The sequence below is a fragment of the Gadus morhua genome, chromosome 8 (assembly GCF_902167405.1).
Source record: "Gadus morhua chromosome 8, gadMor3.0, whole genome shotgun sequence".
NCBI classification, from domain to species: domain Eukaryota; kingdom Metazoa; phylum Chordata; class Actinopteri; order Gadiformes; family Gadidae; genus Gadus; species Gadus morhua.
In genome coordinates this window covers 27,432,300-27,456,847 of record NC_044055.1, presented here as the reverse complement: position 1 = coordinate 27,456,847, position 24,548 = coordinate 27,432,300, and the positions used below count along the sequence as shown (strand labels likewise).

Sequence of the window (24,548 nt, the reverse complement as noted above, 5' to 3'; positions counted from 1 at the left end):
CTGGTTTCAATTCAATTACTTGGCTCGTTGCAGGTAACTTGCTTGTCTAGTGGTCCGGTTAACATAGCCGAAGCACAAACAGTGAGGCGTTGGTTGGTTGCAGCAATGAATTAGGCTTTATTTCTTCAACAATGGTACATTCACGACTCGAGCATAAAAGGCTAATATCACGTTCGCACTGTAGACTCCCACAGATTTCCCGCGCGGTCCTTTGTTTACACTACCCACAACCACCCGTTCTGCTACGTCACACCTAATGCGCCACACAAACGTATTTTCCCCCAACAAAACCACCAGGGGGAGGCAGAGACTGCAACAATAGGTACAAGATTTCCCTTTACAAATATACATCAAGAAAGGCTGCATGTTGAAATCCCCACCCTGTACAGAGATGTATTTATGTAATTATATATAACCATGCGTTTTCATATGAAATTAACATTAAACAACAGATGGGTGCAATAAATACAAACATGCACAAGGTATTCATGTTATTTATGTTAAATCAATATATGGTCTACTAAAACTCAGAAAAAGCAAAAAGTTTGTAAGAAACCAAACCGTTTGTAATTCCGTCAAGATTTCAGCGAGATAAGAGTATTAGCGTTTGTGCAGATCACTGATTCACGTCCGCTACAACAGATTCCACCAGAAAGCTTTACTGTGGTAAGATGGCGGCCTATGGTGACGTTCTAGACGCCGCCGTAGGGCATCTAGTTAATATATATATCTATGGTAGGGTCTATCTGCAGCCGGAGCCACTTGCCAATCACGCCCATTGTTCTGCCAGACACGCCCATTGCTCTGCCAAACACGCCCATAGCTCGTGCGCGTGCGTAACGCGACAGAACTAATATGGCCACCGCTGATATTCAGTGGAAATGAACAATGGAGGTAAGAACAATTTCACTTGACTGTAAATTAGATCTTTCTTTTTAGGCTTTCTCAAGATCGTGACTACATTACCCTTTTACCTTAGCCTACTTCATCAGCCTTACTACATTTACCTTACTACATTCAAATTAAGTTTGCATCAGCCGTGGAAATTAAGAATGACATGTACTAATAATATGAACAATGGAGTTAAGAATAAGAATCCTAACAACGGGGACACTTAATACGAACTACTATGTATAGTATGCTGAGCTATTATGTAATAAGGCACATAAACACCATAGGCCATCTGAAAAAATCTGAAGGATTGCCTCTACTGTCTGTAGAGGCAGTCTCTATGCAGATTTATACCAGAAAATGTTGAATTAACAAACTTTGTAGTAAAATGTTGTATTTTTCAGAAAAGAAAATAGTGAGTATTCAGAGTGTATGCACTAAGCGGGGTTATCACAACACTAGCTGTTTTTTATTATGAAACACAGAATCCGTAAATATACTATAAGGAAATGAATGCATTTTGACTAACATCTTTCTTTAGCATGACATGTCTTTCCTGAGACGGTGGTGGTGTGTTTTCCTGGTGGAAAACCTTGGGCTGGAAGGGTATGCTGCGGTGCTACAAACATAATATGTATTTATTTATGTATTATCAAGAGGAATTTGGGATAAGACCTGGTAATAAATGTAATGCTCTGGTGTTTTAATTGCAGGTATGGGAGGAAGTTCGCCCACTTTATTGAGGAAGGAAAATCAACCCTCCGAAACAATGTTCATGTCCCACCTGTCTTCAGAAAACGAAACGAAAAAGGACACTTTCAAGCTGCACAGTGGTCAGTGCTAAGTACTTCATGTATCTTTATGGCTCCTGCAGTAGGTTTAGTTTGGTACTGTGTCATTCTGAATCCAACCTGGATCGCTTTTTCAAGTGGTAAACCTTTGCATATTAAACATGATGGCGCAATAATGATGTTTGGTTTACAGATGCCATTGGACTCTGACGAGGACCATGCTTACAATCAGAGGCCTTACAGCTTGCCTTCTAAGGAGATGGTTCGTATAAAGTTAATTGCGTACAAAGACAATATCCACCATCAGAGCTGTACTTATGTGAATTTGTGTATCCATTTAGGGCAGTGGAGTTACCATGGACAAAGATGTCTTCAGCTTCAAAGAAGACACATCTCTCATTTAACCAACCATTAAGTCATTTATTGGTATAGGCTTTAATAATTAAAATACTTTTGGCATGGAGCTTTTTATATTCTAAGGTTTATGCCAATATTTGGAGGTGAGAACATGATGCTACTGCATGTAAAGTCTCTAGTGCAACCTGCTGTCTTCACCTTTAGCCAATATGTATCATCACAATGTTCGAGTTGTGGTTTACGACACACACATTTTTGAATTTATTGGGAGCTTTTCAATACAATAATAAGGGTCCAAGTACTGATTCTCTGTTGTCACTGGTTCACTTTTATTTCTTTTCTAGATAGAAATAGTCTGAAATGTCTTAAGCATGAGATTTTTACAAAGCTTACAAAAGTAAGAAAAACATGCTTTTTTTTTTTTTTGACTTGGTCTTTATTGGAAGTAAGACATATATTGTACATACAGTAACAGAAATAAAGTACAGACATACATTGGAAAATAGGTTAACAGGTCTATATTAATGAAAAGAAATAAGAGAAATAATAAAAAAACAAAAAAAAATTAAAATAAATACAAGGGTGGCCTTTTAACAGGAGGAGACTTTAATAATAATAATAATAATACATTTAATTTAGAGGCGCCTTTCAAGACACCCAAGGTCACCTTACAGAAGCATATAGTCATCATTCAAAACTATGTAAAACAGACTAGGAATAAAAGGAAAACAGAGGTTAAACATGAAGAATAATAACAGGAGCCACATATGGCTATATGAGTCCTTTAATATATAATATAATTCTTGATATTCTATAATAATGTTTATAATTTATTTTATTATCTAGACATGTCTTCATACAGTATGTTTAATTTCGTATCCATTTTACCCAGTTCCTAGCACATAACTCTTCTTTCAATTTCAGTTTATACGTTAACCATTCCATCCCCTGGATTTCCTCGATTATAGATAGCCATTGCTTACATTGTGGCATGTCTGCTTTCAGCCAATTTTTAGTGATTGTCTTCCTGCTCGCTGTAAGAATAATTTTCACCAGATATAGATCATCTCTAGCTACACACTCTACTAAATGTCCGAGGTATAGGACTGTACATGTAAAGGGAATTGGATATCCCAGGGTCTGGCATACAACTTTATGTACCTCTTTCCAAAAAGGTTCTATTTTCTTGCAGCTCCAAAAAATATGTGTATGATTTGGTGACATCTCACCAAATTGTCTCCAGCATGCTTGTGGAGTTGATAACTGTTTACTTGTTATTAATGGAGCGATAAAGTAACGGATCTGATTTTTCCAGGCAAACTCTCTCCACTTATGTGATTGTGTGGTGGTCTGGTGACATTGCCACATTTCATACCAAATCTCAGTAGAGATTTCCTCATCTAGCTCTTTCTCCCATTTGGCTTTTATACATAATGTTGAGTGTTGTTTGGATTCCATTAAACAAGTATAAAGAATTGAAATTGCCTTAGGTATTTCTCTACAGTATGACGCCACAAGAATCTTGATCAGGGGATGAATCTCCACATCCTTCTTTCTTATTTTTTTTTCATAGTAGTCCCTCATCTGTAGATACCTGAACAGATCTGCGTTCCTTACACCAAATCTATCTTTCATTTCTTGGAAACTCAGCATTACACCTTCCTTGATAATGGTACACATTGCCGTAATGCCAAAATGTACCCATCCTCTATAGGTAATGTCCATCTTCCCTGGAATAAATTCTCTGTCAAATGCAACCCATTTTAGAAGACTAAGTTCCCTACCTATTTTCAACTGCTTAGAAGAGTGCCATGTATCTAGCGTAAAAGATGTTACTGGAAAACATGCTTTTAACAGAGGCTATGTGGCTTTCCCTAAGGAGAAGGAGAGGAGATGCTCTTTGCATCTGAGTTCATGATCCAGGTTGATCCACAACCACTCACAACATTCCTAAAAGCTGTTGTGTGTTAAGCTGCACACTCAATAAAAGTTATTCAAATGTTAAAAACGGTTTGTAAACCTAAGAAAAAGCTGTGATCCCTTACGAAGGAAACAGTCGATAAGAAGAGAGGCACCAGGATCAGTAGCCTGCATGACAAAAGTGGAGGAAAACTTTGAGACCCCTATATGTGTAGTAGAGTTATTTGGGTATGGGGCAGGGACTCAGGTCCATTCATGGGAAGGGATTTCGGGGTCGGTACCGTTTGCAGCAGGTCTAAACCATAGTTCCATGGTCTCAACAAGTCGCGTTTTTAATCCATCACAGACAGAAAGTGGATATTTAAGATGTAAATGGGTGGATTATTTTTTAACACAAACAGCTTGTATAGACAGACAAGAGTCGTGGCTTTAAACACAGTAACGTGTATTTGTGGAAGGCATGTTTTATTACGTTTTTATTAAGTTTGTTTGCATTCTATACAAAGTGAATGGAGCTCTGTGCAAAGTGAATGGAGCACTGTGGCGCTGTTTGTTTTCCCCATGATGGCCACCATAGAACGAGAAATGGGCGTGTTTGACAGTGGGCGTGTCTGGCCGTTGGGCGTGTCTGGCAGTGCAATGGGCGTGTTTGGCAAGTGGCTCCGGCTGCAGATAGACCTACTTGGACATTTTCCGTGCAGGGAGAAGCCCAAGTCGAAGCCTAGATGCGTAACCTACATGAAATACAACGTTGAGCGTTGAACGTGATACAGCTAGGCCTCTGGCGGGACTGGGCCTGTTTCAGGAGGAGCAGCGCTCTGCTTCTCTTAGCGACTTTTATGGTCGACCGGTCCTTTCCGATTCACCTGCGTAGACAAAGCACTAACCCAAAAACACAACAAACCCAGTGGCAACAAACAAAGTAATCTCAAGGCTCCAGAGTCTCTAGTGCAACAACGTCTGGTAATATCAATGGCTCTACCTTCATATTAATCGTGTCCACGACAGGTGTCAATATGTGTTCAATATATGAGTAAATGTATATGTAACTGTTGTGTACCCGTCCCGCCAAGAACCCACACACAGGCTGGATTGGATGATGGTTCTTTATGTGGTAGCTGCAATGAGGTAGATGCGCACACACAATATATGATTTATCACTTTCACCGGATTCGACATCCCAAGCAGAGAGCTGGAAAACGGCATGATTTTTAACAGAATACTTTTTAACATGTGATCGTATAGTGGTTTTAACATAACAATACAATATATTCTTAACTTATTTCTTTAACAAACATCATCCTTTTATGATATATTTATAAAATAGAAAAGTAAGATAGAAAAAGATACAATAGAAAAATGCAAAACGCAACATTAAATATATAATTAAACTATGTATCAGCACCCCTTAGTGGTGACTATCAAATTTAACAGGCCACATGGCGCCGTGTTGAACATGGCGGACAAAATGAACGAAACATAACTCCATGGCACATTTAACACACATAGTTCAACAATTATTACCTGCAATGAGGTAGATGCGCACACACAATATATGATTTATCACTTTCACCGGATTCGACATCTACAGGGAGGAATAACATTAACTTCAGTGCAAAATAATAATACTACTAACGTGAGCAACAACCAATATAAAACGGATATGCACCAAGATAACATCTCGATATTTGCTGTTACATGACATGGTAAGTCTCACGTTAGCTTAAGGTTGAATCCCATTACTTGGCTCGCTTCAAAATCTCAGCCCTAACCCTCGCTGTTGCGCGTTCACGCGCCGTGGAGCCATGTCCCAATACCATTTTAAAGGTAGCTTAAGGGGTAGGGGGAGGGCTAACATCCCCTCAAAATTGAGATTTTCGATGGGCACCCTCAAAGCGCTTCAGTTGTGACTTGCTCCCACAATACCTTGCGAGATAACGGAAAATCTAGAAATATCCTAGACAAGATGGAGGGCGAAAAGATGCGACAGGATTGGAAAAACCCAAATGTAAGTGTTTTCCCTGTAATTAACTAGTAATTATTTTATCAATTATACTCTGCAGCCCGGCCGCGGGCTTCGAAGCCCGGCCGTGGACTCTCGGAAGATCGCGAAAGTCCGCGGCCGACTTTCGCGGAAGATCGCGAGGCCGACTTTCGCGGGCCGCCCGACCCCGGTTCTCGGCCGGCAGCCCGGCTGTCGACAGGGCTCTGCAGCCCGGCCGTCGACCGGGCTCTGCAGCCCGGCCATCGACCGGGCTCTGCAGACCGGGCTGCATATCATGTCGTATGATATCCAGATCTTCCATGTTCTAGTGACTCCAGGTTAAAAATAAGATTTATACTAATATATTATATTAGTAATTTTATATAAGTAATATTATATATACTAATATATTATATTATATTAGTAATATTCTATAAGTATTATTATTAGAGCTGTCAGTTAAACGCGTTATTAACGGCGTTAACGAAAACCAAATTTAACGGCGTTAAATTTTTTATCGCGCGATTAACGCAATTATTTAAAAAACAAACAAAAAAAAAACTTTTTTTTTTTTTTTTTTTTTCTTTGGCTCAAAACAAAGAAGCAGTAGCCTGACTGCTATGTTCAAATGACATTTGTTCAAAGCAGTCGTTTAATTGCACTATAGGCTCTTTTTTTGTATCGTCCTGTTTTGATCAGTGTATATGCCAATGTTGTTATCAATAAAAAATCATTTGCACAAGGCAAGCCGATGCACTTCACCATGTTGAAAAGAGAATTAAAATGAGAAGAATTATGGGACAAAAAAATCAAGGGATATTTAGCATAGAAAAATAATTTGTGATTAATCGCGATTAATTAGAGTTAACTATGACATTAATGCGATTAATCACGATTAAATATTTTAATCGCTTGACAGCTCTAATTATTATATATACTAATATATTATATTATATTAGTAATATTACATGGTTAATCAATGTATTTTTTGGCAGTACTATATTGTGTACATAGCTATTATATATTGTACATAACATATGGCCATATCAACCAGTTCTGGCATATAATTCCTAATTCCTTCTTATTCGTTTTCTTTCAGGACTTCGTTGAGTCCACTGCCACCAGCCCCCCCCCCCCCCACCTCTCCCTCATGCTCCTCCACCCCAGGCACCTCTTCCACCACCCCAGACACCCCTTCCAAGAGGAGAGTGCCAGGGAACAGGCGAGGCATGAGGAGAGCGAGGCAAAGTTGGCGGAATGGTTGAGAAGATGTGATTCTCCACCATTCTCTCAAAAGCTGAGAGAGAGAGTGTGTGTGTGTGTGTGTATTTTTAGATGTGTGGTTCAGTGTTTCTTATTTAAATAAAGTGTTTCTTCTAAAGTGTTCTTGTTCATAACCGATTATTATCTAAGGGTGCACTCACACTAGGCCATCTGGCCGTGGCCGTGGCCTAACCATGCTCAAATCTGCCAGTGTGAGTGTGGCCAGTCTGGCCAGGCCGGGCCAATTTGGCCACTTGGGAGAGGTGTGCTGCTACGGCACGGGCCGCTACGGTACAGATGCTAATGAGCCGACACGCGCACACGCACGGCTACGCAACCTGAGCTGGATGACGTATAGTCAATGTGACGACCACGGACATAATAAAGGCGACGAGCCTTCTTTCCCATTAAACGGTAAACATCGCGTCAAGCAGTTCAACTGTTGGTGTGTTCTCTGTGTTGTTGTCCATTGTTGTCCATTGTTGTTAAAACTCTGACTGGCGGCAGACTTTATTATGGTCCATGCAGCGGACGCTTGGTGATGACGTGTTACGACGTGATGACGTATGTACAAGAGCCTTCCGTGGCCAGGCCACAGCTGCGACGGCCAACGGCCACGGCCAGATGGCCTAGTGTGAGTGCAGGCCAGAGAACAATGGGGCCATTTGACCACGGTTAGGTGTGAAAAAGGCCAACGGCCACGGCCGGATGGCCTGGTGTGAGTGCACCCTAATACCACCTTTAACATGTAGCTAAGTGACATTCAAAATAAAGGTATATTACGAGGGACAAATAGTATTAATTTGTCCCTCGTAATATACCACAGTATTAAACCACCAGGTCGGCCTTCTTTCATCTGCGCAACATTGCTAAAATCCTCCCTGCTCTGTCCCGGCGTAGCGCCGAGGTGGTTCTCCATGCCCTTGTGTCTTCCCGTTTGGATTACTGTAATGTCCTTTTTTCTGGCCTCCCCATCTGTTCTACTAGGAGCCTTCAGCTTGTGCAAAATTCAGCCGCCAGACTCTTAACAAAAACAAGTAGGTACTGTCACATAACTCCTGTCCTGGCATCATTACATTGGCTGCCCATTCAGGCTAGAGCCGATTTTAAAGTTCTTCTCTTAACTTATAAGGCATTAAATGGACTTGCACCTTCTTATTTAACTGAACTACTTTTTCCCTACATTCCGCCACGTCCACTCCGTTCTCTTAGTTCTAACCTCCTTGTCATCCCACCAATCAATAAAAAGTCTGCTGGTGGCAGGGCCTTTTCCTACCGTGCTCCTTTTCTATGGAATGGCCTCCCACTATGTATCAAAGAAGCTTCATCCACTGCAATTTTCAAGTCCCGTCTTAAAACATACCTTTTTACTCAATACTTTGGTTTAAACTAATTTTTAATCTGTTTTATCATATTCCTGTGGTGTTTTAATATTGTTTTAATATTGTTATTATTGTACTTGATATTTTGTAAAGTGTATTGAGACCATGTACCATGGTGATTTTGCACTTTAAATAATAAATTGATTGATTGATTGATTGATACCAGGGGTCTGGTTATCTGCTAGGGGGCACGGGGAGGCCATGATGACGTCACAGGGTAGGGTTGTCCCATTTGGTAGGGGATCGGTTAGGGGTAGCAATGAGGGGTAGCAATGAGGGGTAGCAATGAGGGGTAGCAATGAGGGTTAGGGTTGAGACAGTGAGCAAAGAAACGGGATTGGGCCTAAGTGTAATTTATAATACTTTTGCAGAGGGACATCAAATCTCAGCTTACCCCAAGCAGAGAGCTGGAAAACTGGAAGAGCATCCGGTTTGCGATCATATATATAGATTTAAAGGTAACAGTAGATGGCACAATTGAACTCATTGCAGGACAATTCAATATACAGGCTATATACACATTTTAGCAGGAATTTCAATAAAATAAGTATTTCTTATACCCGTTTACATACACCCCCCTGAAATTCCGCTAAATATGGGAGTGCAATACTTCATATAAAAAAAACAACTATAAAACTGTGCATTACAATGAACAAAACTAGAGTGCATGTCAGTTCTAAAACTCTCCCAAAAAGGAGTGTGGAAAGAAAGGAGGCGATCAAACTCCTAACTAAACACAGACTCAGAGATGCCTGCTACACTCAGAGATGAAATGCAAAACATTGTACCTGTAGCTTCAAGTACTATCTAGACTCTTTTTTGGTCAAATACTTGTTTAACCCTGTTATTCAAACCGAAAGTGCATCTCTAAAGAACTGAAACAACGTACTTACTGATACTGTGGACACAGAATCCTCATCTTCTTCTTGCTCATTCATCTGACAAATAAGGCGTTGGGGAGGCTCCATGGAACTACGATCCCTGAGACCATAACGGCCAGGCTGTGTGCAAATCACCTGAGCTAGAGGGCCTGGAACTTCATTGTCTGGACAGTCAGTGTCAGGAATGGCTGTCTCAGGGGCGTTAGTGCCCGGGGAGTCAATGTCTGGAGGGTTACTGTCAGGAGGAGCAATGTCAGCAGCGTCAGTGTCCAAAGGGGTCTCGTCTGGTCGAACAGCCTTGGGAGGGATCACATCTGTGTCAGGGACTATGCCTTCAGAGCACTGTGGTGGGCCTTCCGCACCATCAACAGCAGCATGGTCAACATCTTCTGAGGGTATTTGTTGACTGTCCTGACTGGAAGCGGCGACTGAGAGAGAGTCAGACTGGGCAACATCAGACCTCCGGTCAAGCGAGTCATCCTCCTTTTCTGAATGGACTTCCTCTTCACCTGTCTGCATCAGCCAGCTGACTGTACGTACATCACTGTCTTCCATCACGTCAGGCACATCAGGACATGCATCACTACCGTGCGCAGCTGCGTCACATTCTGAGCGTTCAGACCCGCTGTCCACGCCTCTCTCGCAGGGCAGGAAGCTGACAGAGAGTAGTAGATTCTGGTGAACGACTTTCTCTGCCCGTCAGGCAATCCTTGACTCTGCAGACATTGATCTCCGGTCTGACTGAGATTACTTCAGATGGGGTCGACTCCCACTTGTCTGCAACCTTGCGTTTTCCTGGCACACCTCTGTTGGCGATCAACACTCGGTCTCCAACGACGAGGCGTGATCCCTTGACCTTGCGGTTGTACAGCTTGGCATGGCGAGTCTGTTGCTTGAGACTGTTCCTCTGCACCATCTGATTGGCTTCACGCAGATCCTTCATCAGGTGGGACACAAAGTCTGAGTGGCTGACAACAGTCTCACTGGTGAGAGCATGCTGAAACATGACGTTGACAGGGAGACGAGGGATTCTCCCAAACACTAGGTAAGTGGGTGCAAACCCTGTCGTCGCATGTACCGTGCAGTTGTAGCAGAAGGTAAGTTGCTGAAGCATTTGTGGCCACTTTGCTTTGGACTGAAGGGGAAGAGACCTAATCATATTCCCCAGGATATTCGTTTGGGATTTCTGCACCCAAGCCATCTCTAGAAGCTCCTTGATCAGCTTGCTTTCAAAATTGGCTCCCTGGTCCGAATGGATACGCCGAAGAAAGCCATAAATGAAAAAGAAGTCATTCCAGAGACGACGAGTGTTGTGCTTGGCAGTCTGGTTCTTGAACGGGAAGGCATGTGCCAACTTGGAGAAATGGTCCGTCACAACTAGAACATCCACAGATTTGTTCCCTTGCTCAGCAGTCCAAAAGCCTATGCAGACCAACTCCATAGGCTCAGAGGTGACAATGTTCTTGAGTGGCGCACGGCTGTGTGGCTCAGGTGTCTTCCCTACTATGCAGCGCTGGCAGGACTGAACATAGTTCACAACATCACGTTCCATGCCACTCCAGAAGAACCGTTGCCTCATCAGAGACAACTGGCCTTGGTGACCTGCTGAGTCATGGAGACCTTGGAGGACTTTCTGCTTCAACGAGTTAGATACTATGAACTGGAAGATCTTCTTGTTCACCTGGGGATCTTTCCTTATCTTAGTACAGTATGCCATTCTGTATGGTTAGTCTACTCCAATGCTTTAGCAGCTTGATCACGCTACGTGACTCAACAGCTCTCTCACGTTTGGTAGGTCTCTTGTGTCTCTGTACAAAGTACATGACCCTGCTTATCTTGCCGTCTTGCTCTTGTTGACCGACGAGCTGGCTCTGAGGGAGTGCAGCAGACTGGTCTTCCCTCTGCAGAAGACTGAAGGCAGCATCCGTCCCAATCATGTGACCCACACCGCCTGTGGACTGAGCATTGAGGATGGCAGCAATTTCCTCTGATGCTAATGAGCCTCTGGTGTCGGGTGTAACTGCCAGAGGTGGGGGTAAGTCATTCATGTGCAAGTCACAAGCAAGTCTCAAGTCATAACCTTCAAGTCTCAAGCAAGTCCCAAGTCACTGTGGTGAGAATCAAGCAAGTCACAAGTCAAGTCATTGCTCAGGTCAAGCAAGTCACAAGTCAAGTCATACAAAAATCTGATGATCTAACCCAGTTTCCACATTTAAAAATCGGTAAAGAGAGTGGTTCATAAGTTGAGTTTTATTTCAACATTAACAATAACAATGTCTTAACAATAACAATAACTCAACCTATTCAAAACATTCCAAAACCATTATTTGCATAGTTTGAAAATGTTTTTTATGATCATTACCTCCAACCTATGAACAGAATCAAATATAACCTCTAGGTAGCTGTATACGACAACAGTTCAAGTCAATCACTCAATCTCCCTACATGTAGAATATTATTTGCAACACATGGCATCAGACATGAAAAAAAATAATATTTCAAAAGTAATATCACATACACATACTGTAGGAAGGGGAAATAGTAATACACAAGAAAGCTGAAAGCTGGTAGCAATCTTGCTGCCTCGCAACATACATCGACTTACAATGCATTGCATTTGCAAAAAAAATAATTTGACAGTACTTTGTCACTGAGTTCTGAATGATGCGGTCACATTATCACCTCGTGACCGCATCATTCTCGTGACCCAGAGCAAGCTTCTGTTTGTTGTTATCCTGCGGTAGCTACTGGAGCTAGTTTACTAGCTAATCCACATTTGGACCTAGCGCTAGAATACAACCCTAAACTCCAACCTAGCTAGCCCGCCCTGGCCCACTCTCGCGCATCTGTGTTCGCGCTCTTGTGTGATTGCGCGTCCATGTACTTGGAATGGGTGGAGTCAGAGTCAGCGTTTAAGGAGAGGGGGTAGGACCATTTGAGTTGCGTCTTTTCAAAATCTGCTGGCGTATCGCAAATCACATATCCAACCTATAATCTAACTTTCGAACAGTCATTTCGATTCATCTGTCTCAAGTCTAAGTCAAGTCTCAAGTCATGAAGACCAAGTCAAAGTCAAGTCGAGTCTTTTATCATTGTTTGTCAAGCAAGTCTCAAGTCCTCAAATTTGCGACTCGAGTCTGACTCGAGTCAAGTCATGTGACTCGAGTCCCCCATGTCTGGTAACTGCCCCTAGCACTGGCTCGTCCGATGCTTCACCACCGTCGTCCACAACAGCCTGACAGTTGTTGGACACTCTGAACACCTCTTGTACGGTTCCGTCAGTCACATCGTTGACCAGGTCCAACAGTGAGGCATAAGGCTCGGTGACAAGGCGATGACCCACGCAAGACTGGACAAATGGCTCACGGCTCAAGGCGTCGGCCACGATGTTCTTTGGGCCGGAAATGTACTTCATGTCAAAGTCGTAAGCAGCGAGCTTCGCCACCCACCGCTGTTCACACGCGTCAAGTTTGGGTTTGGTCAGAATATATGTCCAGGGGTTATTGTCAGTCCATGTGGTGAAGTGCCTGCCCTTCAACCAGTGGCTGAATTTGTCACATACTGCCCATTTCAAGGCAAGAAATTCAAGGCGGTGTGCAGGTGTCGCGGCAACTTCTATTTCGAGTTTGCGTCTAAGACAGATGAGATGTTTAAATGCAAAAAAGCACACAATACTGTTGACAATTAGTGGTTATATATATTTGTATTAAAAAGTACGAACAAAGATACATCACAACATGTATCAATGAACAATAAAAACAGGCATACATTACAATAATCTGAGGCCTCAGATGGGATTTCTCAGTGCGTGGTACTTCATATACTAAAGGCACGCTTGGAAAAGGTCCACTGAGTAGCTAAAGCCAGGAGCTTTTATACACTTAGATCGGATCCTTGTGGGCAGTTTGCCCCGATAAACCAGAAACCTTTGTTAACCAGATGTTAACAAAGATTGGAGTTTCTTCAGAGGTTAAAAAGGTGGTTGAGGCTGTTCCTTATCACCCTTTGCTTCTCTACGCTCCCCAGGGGGTCAAGTAAAACAGGTCTAAACCAAACTACATACAATACGGAACGGAATGTGAAACTAGATTACATCACATGAAACACTAAGAATTACATATTTAGAAGACCTTGCAGAATAGCAAGATTCCAAGAACGGGACGTGAAACCAGATTACATCACATGAAACACTAAGAATTACATTTTATAAGACCCTGTACATAACATGTAGATTTTCCATCACACAGGCTAGTTCAGCTGAGAGCGAGAAAGCGTTCTACTCGCAAAGGCAACAGGTCTGGCTACTTTTCCACCAGGCGGCATTTGTGACAGGACAGCTCAAATCCCATCAAAGGGTGCGTCGACAGCCAGAATGAACGGGGCATTGAAATCCGGGTGACACTTGCCATGAGGTCGTGTTTCAGTGTCTCGAATGCATACTGGCATGCGTCGGACCAGTCAGCAGTTGTCAGTTTCACGGGACCTCCTTTCTTCACAGGTTTGCAACCTTTCTTGCGCTTGCGCTGAGCACAAGGTTCAGCTGTGAGCCTGAACAGCGGCTTAGCCTTCGCAGAACATGCCTCGATGAAACTCTTATAGTACATCACCATGCCTAGAAACGATCTGATTTTACTAGGGCAAGGCGTTTTCCCATCGGACTCCATGATTTCTATGATTCGTAGATCTTTTATGGCTCTCACTTTTTCAGGGTCTGTTTGAACCCCATCTTCACAGATGACGTGCCCAAGAAACTTCACAGTCCTTCTGAGGAAGAAGCACTTCTTGGGTGCAAGCTTAAGGTTGTGCTCCTTGAGGCGAGCGAACACCATCTCCAGGCGTCTGAGTGCGACTTCCTCTGTAGGCGCAAATACCATCAGGTCGTCGAGGTAACATAACAGGCTCGTGAAATTCTCGTCACCGAATATGGAAATCATCATCCTCATGAAGGTAGCCGGACTGTTGCAAAGGCCTTGAGGGAGACGGTTATATTCATGAAGTCCAAAGGGCGATGAAAATGCTGTATAATTCCTATCATCAGGGTGCAAGGGGACGTTATATAAGCCTGATGTCAGGTCCATCGTGGTGAATTGAGCATTTCCACCAAGTGCGGCTAGAGCATCTGCTTGATGCGGCAGTGGAAAGGCATCCTTCACAGTTCTTGGGTTGAGCCATCTGAAGTCAGTGCATACTCTGAGGTCTCCATTCCGCTTCCATACGAGAACGAGTGCAGATGCGTATTCACTGCTCGACTTCTGAATAATGCCTTTTTCTTCCATGTCATTCAGAGTCGTTCAGTTTCTCATACTGGCTTGGTGGTATGCGTCTGTAAGGTAGACGGAACGGCTTGTCGTCGACAAGGTGGATGCGATGCACAAACTCTTTAGCCTCTCCGCAGTCCATCTTGTGCCTGGAGAAGATTGACTCATACTGTTCAATGATCAAGCTTGTCTTTCCACTGCGGTGATACTTCGCATGACTTCAGATCAATTTCTTGCAGTCCCAGAGCCTCCAGTGCACGCACCATTTCCTCTTCTGACCTTGAATGCACATCTTTGCTCTGCACACACTGCATCTTGCACTTCACCTCCTCTGCTTTAGGCAGGTCCTCCATTGCTATACAGGGGGACACATCTGCAATCTTGGCGTTCCTTCTCAGCACCACAGTTTTGTCTGTAGGATTAATAATTTTAACGGGCACCCATCGATCTCCCCAAAGTGGAGTAATAGCTCTTCCAACAAGGATTTGTTTGGGTCTGGCTTTAGACTGGGTCGGTTCAACGACCACAGTACTGCCTACTGACATCACAGCCGACTCAGGTAACTTGCTCCAGACAAGGTGCTCGCTCCGTGGTTTCAGTGTCACGCAACTCTTGACTTTCACTGTTCCCACCTTATTTGGAATGCGTTCACCTCTCCATCTCTCTGTGTTGGAAAGTAGCGACAGGAATTGGCAGTGGTCATCAGTCTGACCATTGTCGGGTGAGGAAACTAGCCTCCAGTAGCCGTCAGTGCTCTTCAGTTGAGTTAGAATATGCTTGATAGCATTTCTGCCGAGGATCATTTGTTCTGTCTGGCCAGGAACGACCATTACTGGAACGATCATCCTCCATCCGTAAACGGTGACATCAAGGTCATAAATGTCTCTGGGGGAAACGCGGTGTCCTCTGCAGCCTACAATGATATAATCATCAGCTGTGTCTCTTGTCATGTCAGGGTATTGCTGCAGCAGGGACTCAACAGCAGATTCACTTATTGTACAGGCCATCGACCCGCTGTCCAACAGCGCTTTGAAAGTGGGGCCATTCTTCACAAGCACAGGTGTGTAGAACAAGCTGTCAGTCTCTGCTATCCTCCGGGATCCCTGAAAGATCAGTTTCTTGGATGATATTTCTGTTCTGCCAATATAACTGCTATGAACTCATAGAGGGATTCAATACTCAGCATGTCGGGTTCCTCATAACTGGTGGGAGGTTCAATTAGCCGATCTGCACAGTCCTCCCCGGTGTACAGATTGGTCAGTTTCCCTGAGGCTGTGGGGTGGCCCTCCCTGCTGGACAGTAACGGCGCGAATGGCCTGGGGCATAACACTTGAAGCAGAGCCTCTTCTCCCGGCAATGAGAGAAAGCACTGTGACCATCATCTTTGCAAATAATGCATGGCATGTCAGTGAACCCGTCAACTCTGTCCTCAGGACGCCTGGGTGGAGCTTGCCTCCTCACTTGTGACTGGTCAGAGGTCCCACGCAGCAGAACCTTCTCCAACATAGCCATCACTTCCGCTAGGGGAAAATACTGAGAGCTCTGGGCCTGAGATGGCACGTGACCACTGTGGCCAGGGGCCAGGTTATGGCTCACCTCAGCTGTGTGTACTGCAACGTCCATCTTCTTCACAGGACGTACCGGGGGAGTTGCTTTGCAGCTCATTTCGGCATGGTACTCGTTCAGCACTTCCAGTAGTTCACATGCTGACCACTTCTCGATGGTCTTGGGCCTGAAAGTGAGGGCTAGGTCTTTGCAGGGACAGTTTCTAATAAACATGCGAGTCACCTCCATTTCAGGGTTGTCCAGAGTCTTGCCCTGCTCTCTCAGACAGTCTTTGCGAGGTCAGCTGCTCTGTTTAGTCTCAGCCAGTAGTCATAGGGGTCTTCCTGGTCGTTAGGCAAAGTCGAGTAAAAGTCAGCTAAAGGGACAGCAGAGTAACTAGTACAGCTAAAGTGTTTGACTTGAGGCACATGGGAGCTAGCGTGCTGGTCAGCTGCATCATGGACGCCATTAGAAACTGCCTCTAATGGGGGCAAACCAAGACATTGGGTAGAACTATCAACAGAAAAGGGGATAGGAGTAAGCATACCCCTGCCCCTGCCAACATAAGTGAGTGTGCCAAACCATGGGAAAAACTGATTACTCTGAAAAGACATGTTTCATAAATATCTGACACAAAACAGTACAGCCCACCACAATATATGAAATCATCAATGGGATAATGGCAAATAAATCAAAACGGTAAAATAAATCAGCAATCTGTATGACACGTTACTGCTATGCCACATACAATTATTTTTGCCACTGTGACACACTGTCCAGTGTACAGTAATAAGCTTCACTGCAATACTTTCTACCCCTGCAAACTGTGAACCTGCTTCATGGAGCGATGTGGTAGGCAGGACGGTCAGCGGTTCGAAGAGCTTGATAGAAGTCTCGGGTCAAGGCACCAATGTAACTGTTGTGTACCCGTCCCGCCAAGAACCCACACACAGGCTGGATTGGATGATGGTTCTTTATGTGGTAGCTGTAATGAGGTAGATGCGCACACACAATATATGATTTATCACTTTCACCGGATTCGATATCTACAGTGAGGAATAACAATAACTTCAGTGCAAAATAATAATACTAACGTGAGCAACAACCAATATAAAACGGAAATGTACCAAGATAACATCTCGATATTTGCTGTTACATGACATGGTAAGTCTCACGTTAGCTTAAGTGTAATTTATAATACTTTTGCAGAGCGACATTAAATCTCGGCTTACCCCAAGCAGAGAGCTGGAAAACCGGTTTGCGATCATATATATAGATTTAAAGGTAACAGTAGATTGCGCAATGGAACTCATTGCAGGACAATTCAATATACAGGCTATATACACATTTTAGCAGGAATTTCAATAAAAAAATTAAAGTATTTCTTATACCCGTTACATATATATGTGTATAATTGAGCCATATTTGAGCCAGATGTCGAGGTTGTCATACTCAGAAATTGGAATCAAGGCTCTATACACCCCTTGTGCTTGCAAAAAGACACACATTCACTTACACAACCACACACACACACACACACAATGGCCCTTGTGTGTGTGAATGCCTCAGTCAGCCACGGAGCCCACGATGACAAGTGCCTTTGTTTGTCTCGTTCACGAGTGTTTAGAACGCGACGCGTTTATGGAGATCTTGAATGAAAGCAGGGTTCCGACATAGTAGTATAGTAATATATATTATTAAGCAGCAGTTTGGGTTCCATTCTGAATTGTTTTGAGCCTTCGAAATCATGGAGGCTACAGTTAGTTCTATAGATGATCTTAAAATAGTTCATAGCTCAGGTTAGGGGATAGTTGGCTGGTTCTCCCTCTGACGTGACCGTTCAGCATTAGTAAACTATTAAAACAAATGCAAAATGGAACAGATATGACAGCTATGACAACTTTTACAACTATTAAACTAGTACACCTACATAGCCAACCATTTCAAACAGTAAAACTATAAAAATATGAAGATGATTATAGAATAGGTAAAAACATTTTGCGCGGACATGACTGACATGCATTTGTATTTCTTTGTCCATTTATTGAAGAAACCTGAATGGGGTTATGTTTCGTGGAGTCATCCTCCCCCCCCCCCTCCAACTGTTCTCTCTGGTGGTCTCTCTGGGGGTCCCGGTCCAGGACCACAGCGGTCAGGCTCCCATCCCAGTCTCAAAAGACTGATTGTCATTTCGCACCATTTCTCCTCCATCTCGAGACATCAGAGCAGTAGGAGGAGTAGGAGTAAGGGGAGGACAAAGAAGAGAGGACGGCTTGCTGTCCGTTACGCCCCGAAGCTTGGCAGAAGCCATGCTGCGTACTCAGACCCAGAGGGAGACAGAACACCTTCAGGCCCCTGACAGCCCTGCTGTTATCACCCCACGCGGCAGTGTATTGTAGGCCCACTGTTGGGTGCTGATGGGACGTCGGTGAGTCGTGCGTCACAGCTCTGGTTCAGAGTGTTTTCTACTCTGGTGGTTCGGTTTCGCACGCAGTTAATCAACATCGTTGGATATGTCTGGACCCCCGGGTCAGAAACCAGCTCTGCGGGCCAGCGGCTCCCCAAAGAGCCGCTTCCAGGTGGACGTTGTCATGGAGGCAGAGAGAGCCGAGGCCTCCACAGGGGGTCGGTCACCAGCTCCCGGGACGGATGACCTCAAGGGCCGGTCCAGAGTGGTGGTGGGCTTCCTGGACCCAGAGGGCCTTGGGAGCGCTATGGACATCGGACTCCCACCCGACGTCTCCCATAACGGGGACACGGTGAAGAGCGACTCGGTCAGCCTCCACTCCACAGGCACGGGACACACGCACGTTTCGGACTCGCAGTCCAACACCTACTACATGCGGACGTTTGGACACAACACCATCGACGCCGTACCCAATATCGACTTCTACCGAAATACCGCTGCGGCGTTGGGAGAGAAGCTGATCCGACCATCGCTGTCAGAACTCCATGATGAGCTGGACAAGGTAATGGCCGGAGCACTGAACAGGTCTTAAGTTACTAAGTAGGCTACTTGAGTACTTTACTCAGTTAATTAAACAGCCCTGCCTCATTCTGAGGCATGTTTAAACAACATTTGAACCTCATTGTGATTATATGAATTTAAGGATAACATTAGGCCCTTTCAGATTATAAACCTATATTCTGCATCCCATACTAAATTAATATTAATCTAAATATGTTGATAAGAGGGATGTGACCATTCGGTTTTCACAAAACCATTACGATTTCACTGATTGTTATTTTTCTTATAGCTCCTATTGTTGACGGTATATTCATTAGTAGGCTTAAAGTAGGTTCACTGCTAATCTAGTATTAGTGGTAGAGTACAATGATTAATATGATGAGTCTATAATTTGAATTAAAGACGGGAGAAAGGCCTGTCTCACACACTCTGACCTCCATGTCTCACATTAGCCTACGGATTGAAACTTAAATTGTTACACTGGGATTGACCTACAAGTCCTTCTCTTCCAGTAGTCATTAATGCAGGGGCCACGGGTTATTAGTACGACACACATTCCGCTCCACCCACTGCGCAGGACAGGCCCCCAATGTGACATCAGCGGCTGGCCTGACACACGCGTTGACACACAATGCACTTATTCTGCCGGGTGACCCGGGCTTCCCGGTGCCCCGACACGGACAGTCTACCGGTACCGTTGACAGAGAGTCACAGAAACATTTTCTTAAAAAAAATAAGAGGCCTCCAGCTCCTATGAAGAGGAGCGAGGGCGCGTGTCTCAATTTAGGAAGGAGGGGGGGGGATCTGCTGTGACAGACACACAGCCATTAATAGTAGCTTAAAATATATATTAATGAATCCCTATTTTACAGAGCAACACATCCACATATGCAGCACCATTATTGGACTAATTAATTCTCTGACAATAAGCATAGAGTTGTAACGCGGCAATTATATATGCAAGGGTTCTGACCACTTTGCAGGATAGAGACATGAACAAAACCTTTAAAAAGTTGAGTCGGCTTCTATTAAATATGATTTTTTCATGTTTTTAGGAAGTTGGATCTTAATGTGCACCCATACATAGGAGTAGGATAATTCCATCCATCTGTGTTTAGATGAGATAAGATGAAGGCTAATTATAATTGGAAATACTCCCCTTGAAATATCCTACGGGAGAAAAAAAATAAATACATGACATTATTAAACAATTAAAAAGCATTGATCAAAAACAATACAGTCACAAAAGATAAACAGAATCTGTACACAAAAGGAGTCTTCGGCAATGGAAAAATATATGTAGGCTATGCATTATTGAAAGTTGAGGTATAATACAATAGTTACAATCATTAGTCATAATACTTGATGCTTCATATATAAGATAATGCAATGCAATTGATTCAGCACAGATTTGCGGGCAAAATAATAATTGGCAAAAATCAACCAACTAAAATAAAGTTAATAGAGCTAGACATGAACCTATTTACATATTTTCCATCGCCTGGCACCATTCTGAAACAATATCCTGTGATGAGACTCCCTTTGTGTCGTTAACATCATCCCTGTCTGTGCTGTGATTGGCCAAAGGAGCCCTTTGAGGACGGTCTGGCCAATGGGGAGGAGCCCTCCGCAGCAGAGGAGGCAGCAGCCTTGGCAGCCAAGCAGGCCAAAGGAGGAACTATCAAGTTTGGTTGGGTGAAAGGTGTCCTGGTAACTGAGGCCTCTTGTTTCAATAGTTTGACTGACTGACTGACAGAATGTTCGGTTGACTGCTACATTGATAATTCCTAAATGTTCCCATTGATTATTGGACTGTTTTGGATGGCTGACAGATCTGTCTGATTGTTTGATCAACCAATAGACATGCGGTTTTGTGCATAAATCAGTAGCCTGTCTGTGTTTAGGTGCGCTGCATGCTCAACATCTGGGGGGTCATGCTGTTCATCAGGATGTCCTGGATCGTTGGCCAAGCAGGCATTGGTATGTTGTCATTCGCAACCTCCGCCTCTTTAGGCTCCTCCCACATTGTGACATCACAGACATATCCCCTACAATCTGGTGACGATGTGATTGCGTTGCAGGGCTGACTATCGCTATCATCTGCATGGCAACGCTGGTCACCACCATCACCGGACTGTCCACCTCTGCCATAGCAACCAACGGATTTGTGAGAGGAGGTTTGTTTAAAGGAGACATATTATGGCATTTTCACAACTAGTAAACATAGTTGTTTCTGGTGTCCGTAGCTTTAATGCAAATGAGCTGATGCCCATTGTCCAATGAGCTGTCAGACTTAACCACAGCATGGATGAGAAAGCATTGTTTCCATCTGCGGACTCCTGGAGCTCTATATCTATATGATATAAGTAGTGCTGTCAAGTGATTAAAACATTTAATCGCGATTAATCACATTAATGTCGTAGTTAACTCGCGATTAATCACACATTTTTTTCTATTCTAAATATCCCTTGATTTCGTGCTGCTAGCCTTTTAGTGAGATCATAGAGTGTTGAGAAGGAGAGAGAGAGAGACCCGCTGTGAATAAACCCGGTCCACTTGACATCGGGTAGGTGCATGACAGTCAGAGGCGGAGTGGCCGTCGGGACGATCGGGAGATTTCCCGGTCGGCCGGCCGGCCAGCGAGGTCAGGTGGACCGGCCCGCAATTGTGTAGCGGCCTGCGAAGTCAGTTGGACCTGCCCACAGTTGTGAGTGGCCGCGAAGCGTCTGCAAGCCGGCCCTGAGCATAATTTATTCCCCGTCAAGACGCCATGAAAATCCCCGAAATAAACAATATATGTCTCGAGAACATCCAACCAATATTTATACCACTTGCTTACTCTCTATGTCTCATTCATGGTTTGAATGAATGAGACACACACACCACACACACACAGACACGGTGGTGGAGTGGTAATCGAGAGTCGGGAGAATTCCCGGTGGGCCGTTAACGTTTCGGGGCTGTCGGGCTGATTACTGCGGGATAACAATATTGTTTATAAAAATATTTATAAAAGTTCCTTGCAGCGCCGTCTAGCAGCCTGAACTGTGCAACCGCAACCTCTCACTCACTCAACAGATGCAACACATACAATCTGTCACCGTCGCAACCAATTCGATTTTGTCTAGAGGGGAGTAACTGAGCGGCCCCTCCCTCCCGAAGTGGTACAGCCCAGGTGGGCCTTGAACTGCGAATGGTCAGAAAGACATAACAGATATTGACAACATTGAACTCTCGTGCAGGCTACAACAGAGTGACACACAAACACACACACACTCTTGAAGAGTTTTTCACCTGCTCCGTATCCTTGCTTGCCCCAACAAGTTTGTGCGGCGTGCTTGTTGTTTTGTTTCTGGTGTAGTTAGATCTGGTATGGTGTTTTAACGTTTGCCAAGCCAAAAGAGCGTTAATCGCGAGATAAAAAAAAATTAACGCAGTTAAAATTGGTTTGCGTTAACGCCGTTAATAACGCGTTAAACTGACCGCACTAAATATAATATAATATACTGTAATAATAATAATATTATAGATGGGTATTTATTGTGGCAACCCGGGCCCAGGAATGTCTCGGTTTTACAGGAAATCACCACACTTCACGTCTGGTTCAAAGCCCTGGAGGGCATTTATTCGGGGTAACTCAAAAACCACGTGGATGAGGATCCCACGTGGGGAAAACGAAAAGAACACAATGACTCCATGAGCCAGGAGTGTGACGGAAGGGCTGTCCTCTGGCTCCGCCTGCTGGGTATGGGCGGTACACGCCCTCCACAACCTCTCCCCTGGGCCGTCCAGCCCGAGGGGTTGGGGACGGGTGCCACATTATATAATATTATATCTAATATCACGGCCAAACGCTATGCGCGCCTCGGATGATATTATGAATCATAAAGACTGCGTCTGACGTCTCTGGCACTTTCACAACAAGCAAAGACTCGTAGTGGGGGATATCTCAGCCATGGTTGAGAAGAACAGGGGGAAAGGAACTTTGGCCTTGACTCTCTGAAGTCTATGAATTGTGACATGGAGGAGAAAGGCATTGTTCTCTGGGAGCTGAGATGCCGAACTACCGCCGAGCACCCCGTGGCGCACCTCCGCCGAGGCTTCGGCAGCACCGCCGGCAGTCTGGCAGCTCCGGCGGTGTATTCCGGGAGCTGAACTGCCGCCGAAGCTTTCTGGCTGCTCCGGCGGGTGTCCTCCGGGAGCTGAAAAGTCTGGCGGGGGTTGCTTGGCGGCAGTCCGGCAGCTCAGGTCCGGGAGTACAATCCCTTTCTCCTCCATGTCTCCTCCTCCGGAATGCCGCTGACGCTTTGACGGCAGTCCGGCAGCTCTAGCGGTGCCGCCGTCAGAGAAAGGGATTGCACTCCCGGAGCTGAGCTGCCGCCGAGTTCCCCCTGCTGGAGCTGCTCGTCCGCTGGTCCACAAAATCTTAGCTATGCTCTGATTGGAGGGGATTGGGGAAGTGGGAGGTAATATTCAACTGTGCCCCCTTCCTGCGTAGGAGGGGGCGCTGAAACTGACTGGCTCGTTTGGTAACTATAGGCGGGGTAATTTCAGAAATGTATATCTCACTCAAAAAATCATGTACAGACTTTCTTCAAAGTTTGTATGTGTGTGGGAGCACCAGAGACCCAAAACAACACTCCAAATCCCAGGAAAAGTGTTGTTTTCATAATATGTCGCCTTTAATACTCTAAAGCACCCGTCAGTTAGATTTCATCATTATGTGTTTCATCGTTAACTTCAACACGTACTGGTCTGACTGGTTTTCCAATAAAGGGTCAGTACCATTATGTAAAGTAAACAGACTTTTATGAATCAATTCAACAGTTTTCCACTGTGGCATCCGAGACATCTATTGTCACATCACACATCCATCGAAGTCAGGCCTGATTGGTTGAACAGGGGACATATGGGAATTAAATTAATGCACAGGGAGAAATAAAGGAATTCGCTGGTTGCTATATACAGACGAAGATGAAGCACTTTAGGTGATTTCATGGCAGGTCGGTATCCAAACAATCAGTGCATTTGGGTTCTGAACAATTTGGCAGTAGCGCAAGTGTGGATGTAGGAAACGTTATTTGAGTCTGTACATTACATCTCCCTTCTGGTCCAGGAAGATTCAACATGATCCCATCAGATATTGGATCGGACTTGATGAAATCCTCCAAATAGGTAGTTCAAAACCATTGGGATTACTATTAAATCAGATTAGATCAGGGAATCGTATCGTAGCTCTAATCTTGATAAAGTCTTCAAAATGTATTTGAAGATTAATAGATCGGATTGGGATTATTTTGATTCTTTA

At 44.3% G+C, this 24,548-nt stretch overlaps 1 protein-coding gene and 1 long non-coding RNA gene across 3 annotated transcripts in view; both read left to right on the top strand.

The window, feature by feature from the left end:
• The first annotated feature begins 800 nt into the window (after positions 1 to 800).
• LOC115549337 (uncharacterized) lies at positions 801 to 1,945 on the top strand. The gene is made up of 4 exons (XR_003977745.1): positions 801 to 894; positions 1,433 to 1,497; positions 1,605 to 1,724; positions 1,876 to 1,945. It is a non-coding gene; the product is annotated as an uncharacterized LOC115549337 (long non-coding RNA).
• A 16,563-nt stretch (positions 1,946 to 18,508) lies between these two features.
• The window catches only part of LOC115549109 (solute carrier family 12 member 2), a 130,749-nt gene continuing 124,709 nt past the window's right edge, over positions 18,509 to 24,548 (top strand). For both annotated transcript variants that reach the window (XR_003977697.1, XM_030364122.1), the window contains exons 1-4: positions 18,509 to 19,241; positions 20,828 to 20,950; positions 21,145 to 21,220; positions 21,322 to 21,417. Coding sequence is in view for 1 of the 2 variants with exons in the window: in XM_030364122.1 (XP_030219982.1) it covers positions 18,786 to 19,241; positions 20,828 to 20,950; positions 21,145 to 21,220; positions 21,322 to 21,417 (751 nt within the window). In the remaining variant the exon portion in view is untranslated. The remainder of the gene's footprint in view (positions 19,242 to 20,827; positions 20,951 to 21,144; positions 21,221 to 21,321; positions 21,418 to 24,548) is intronic.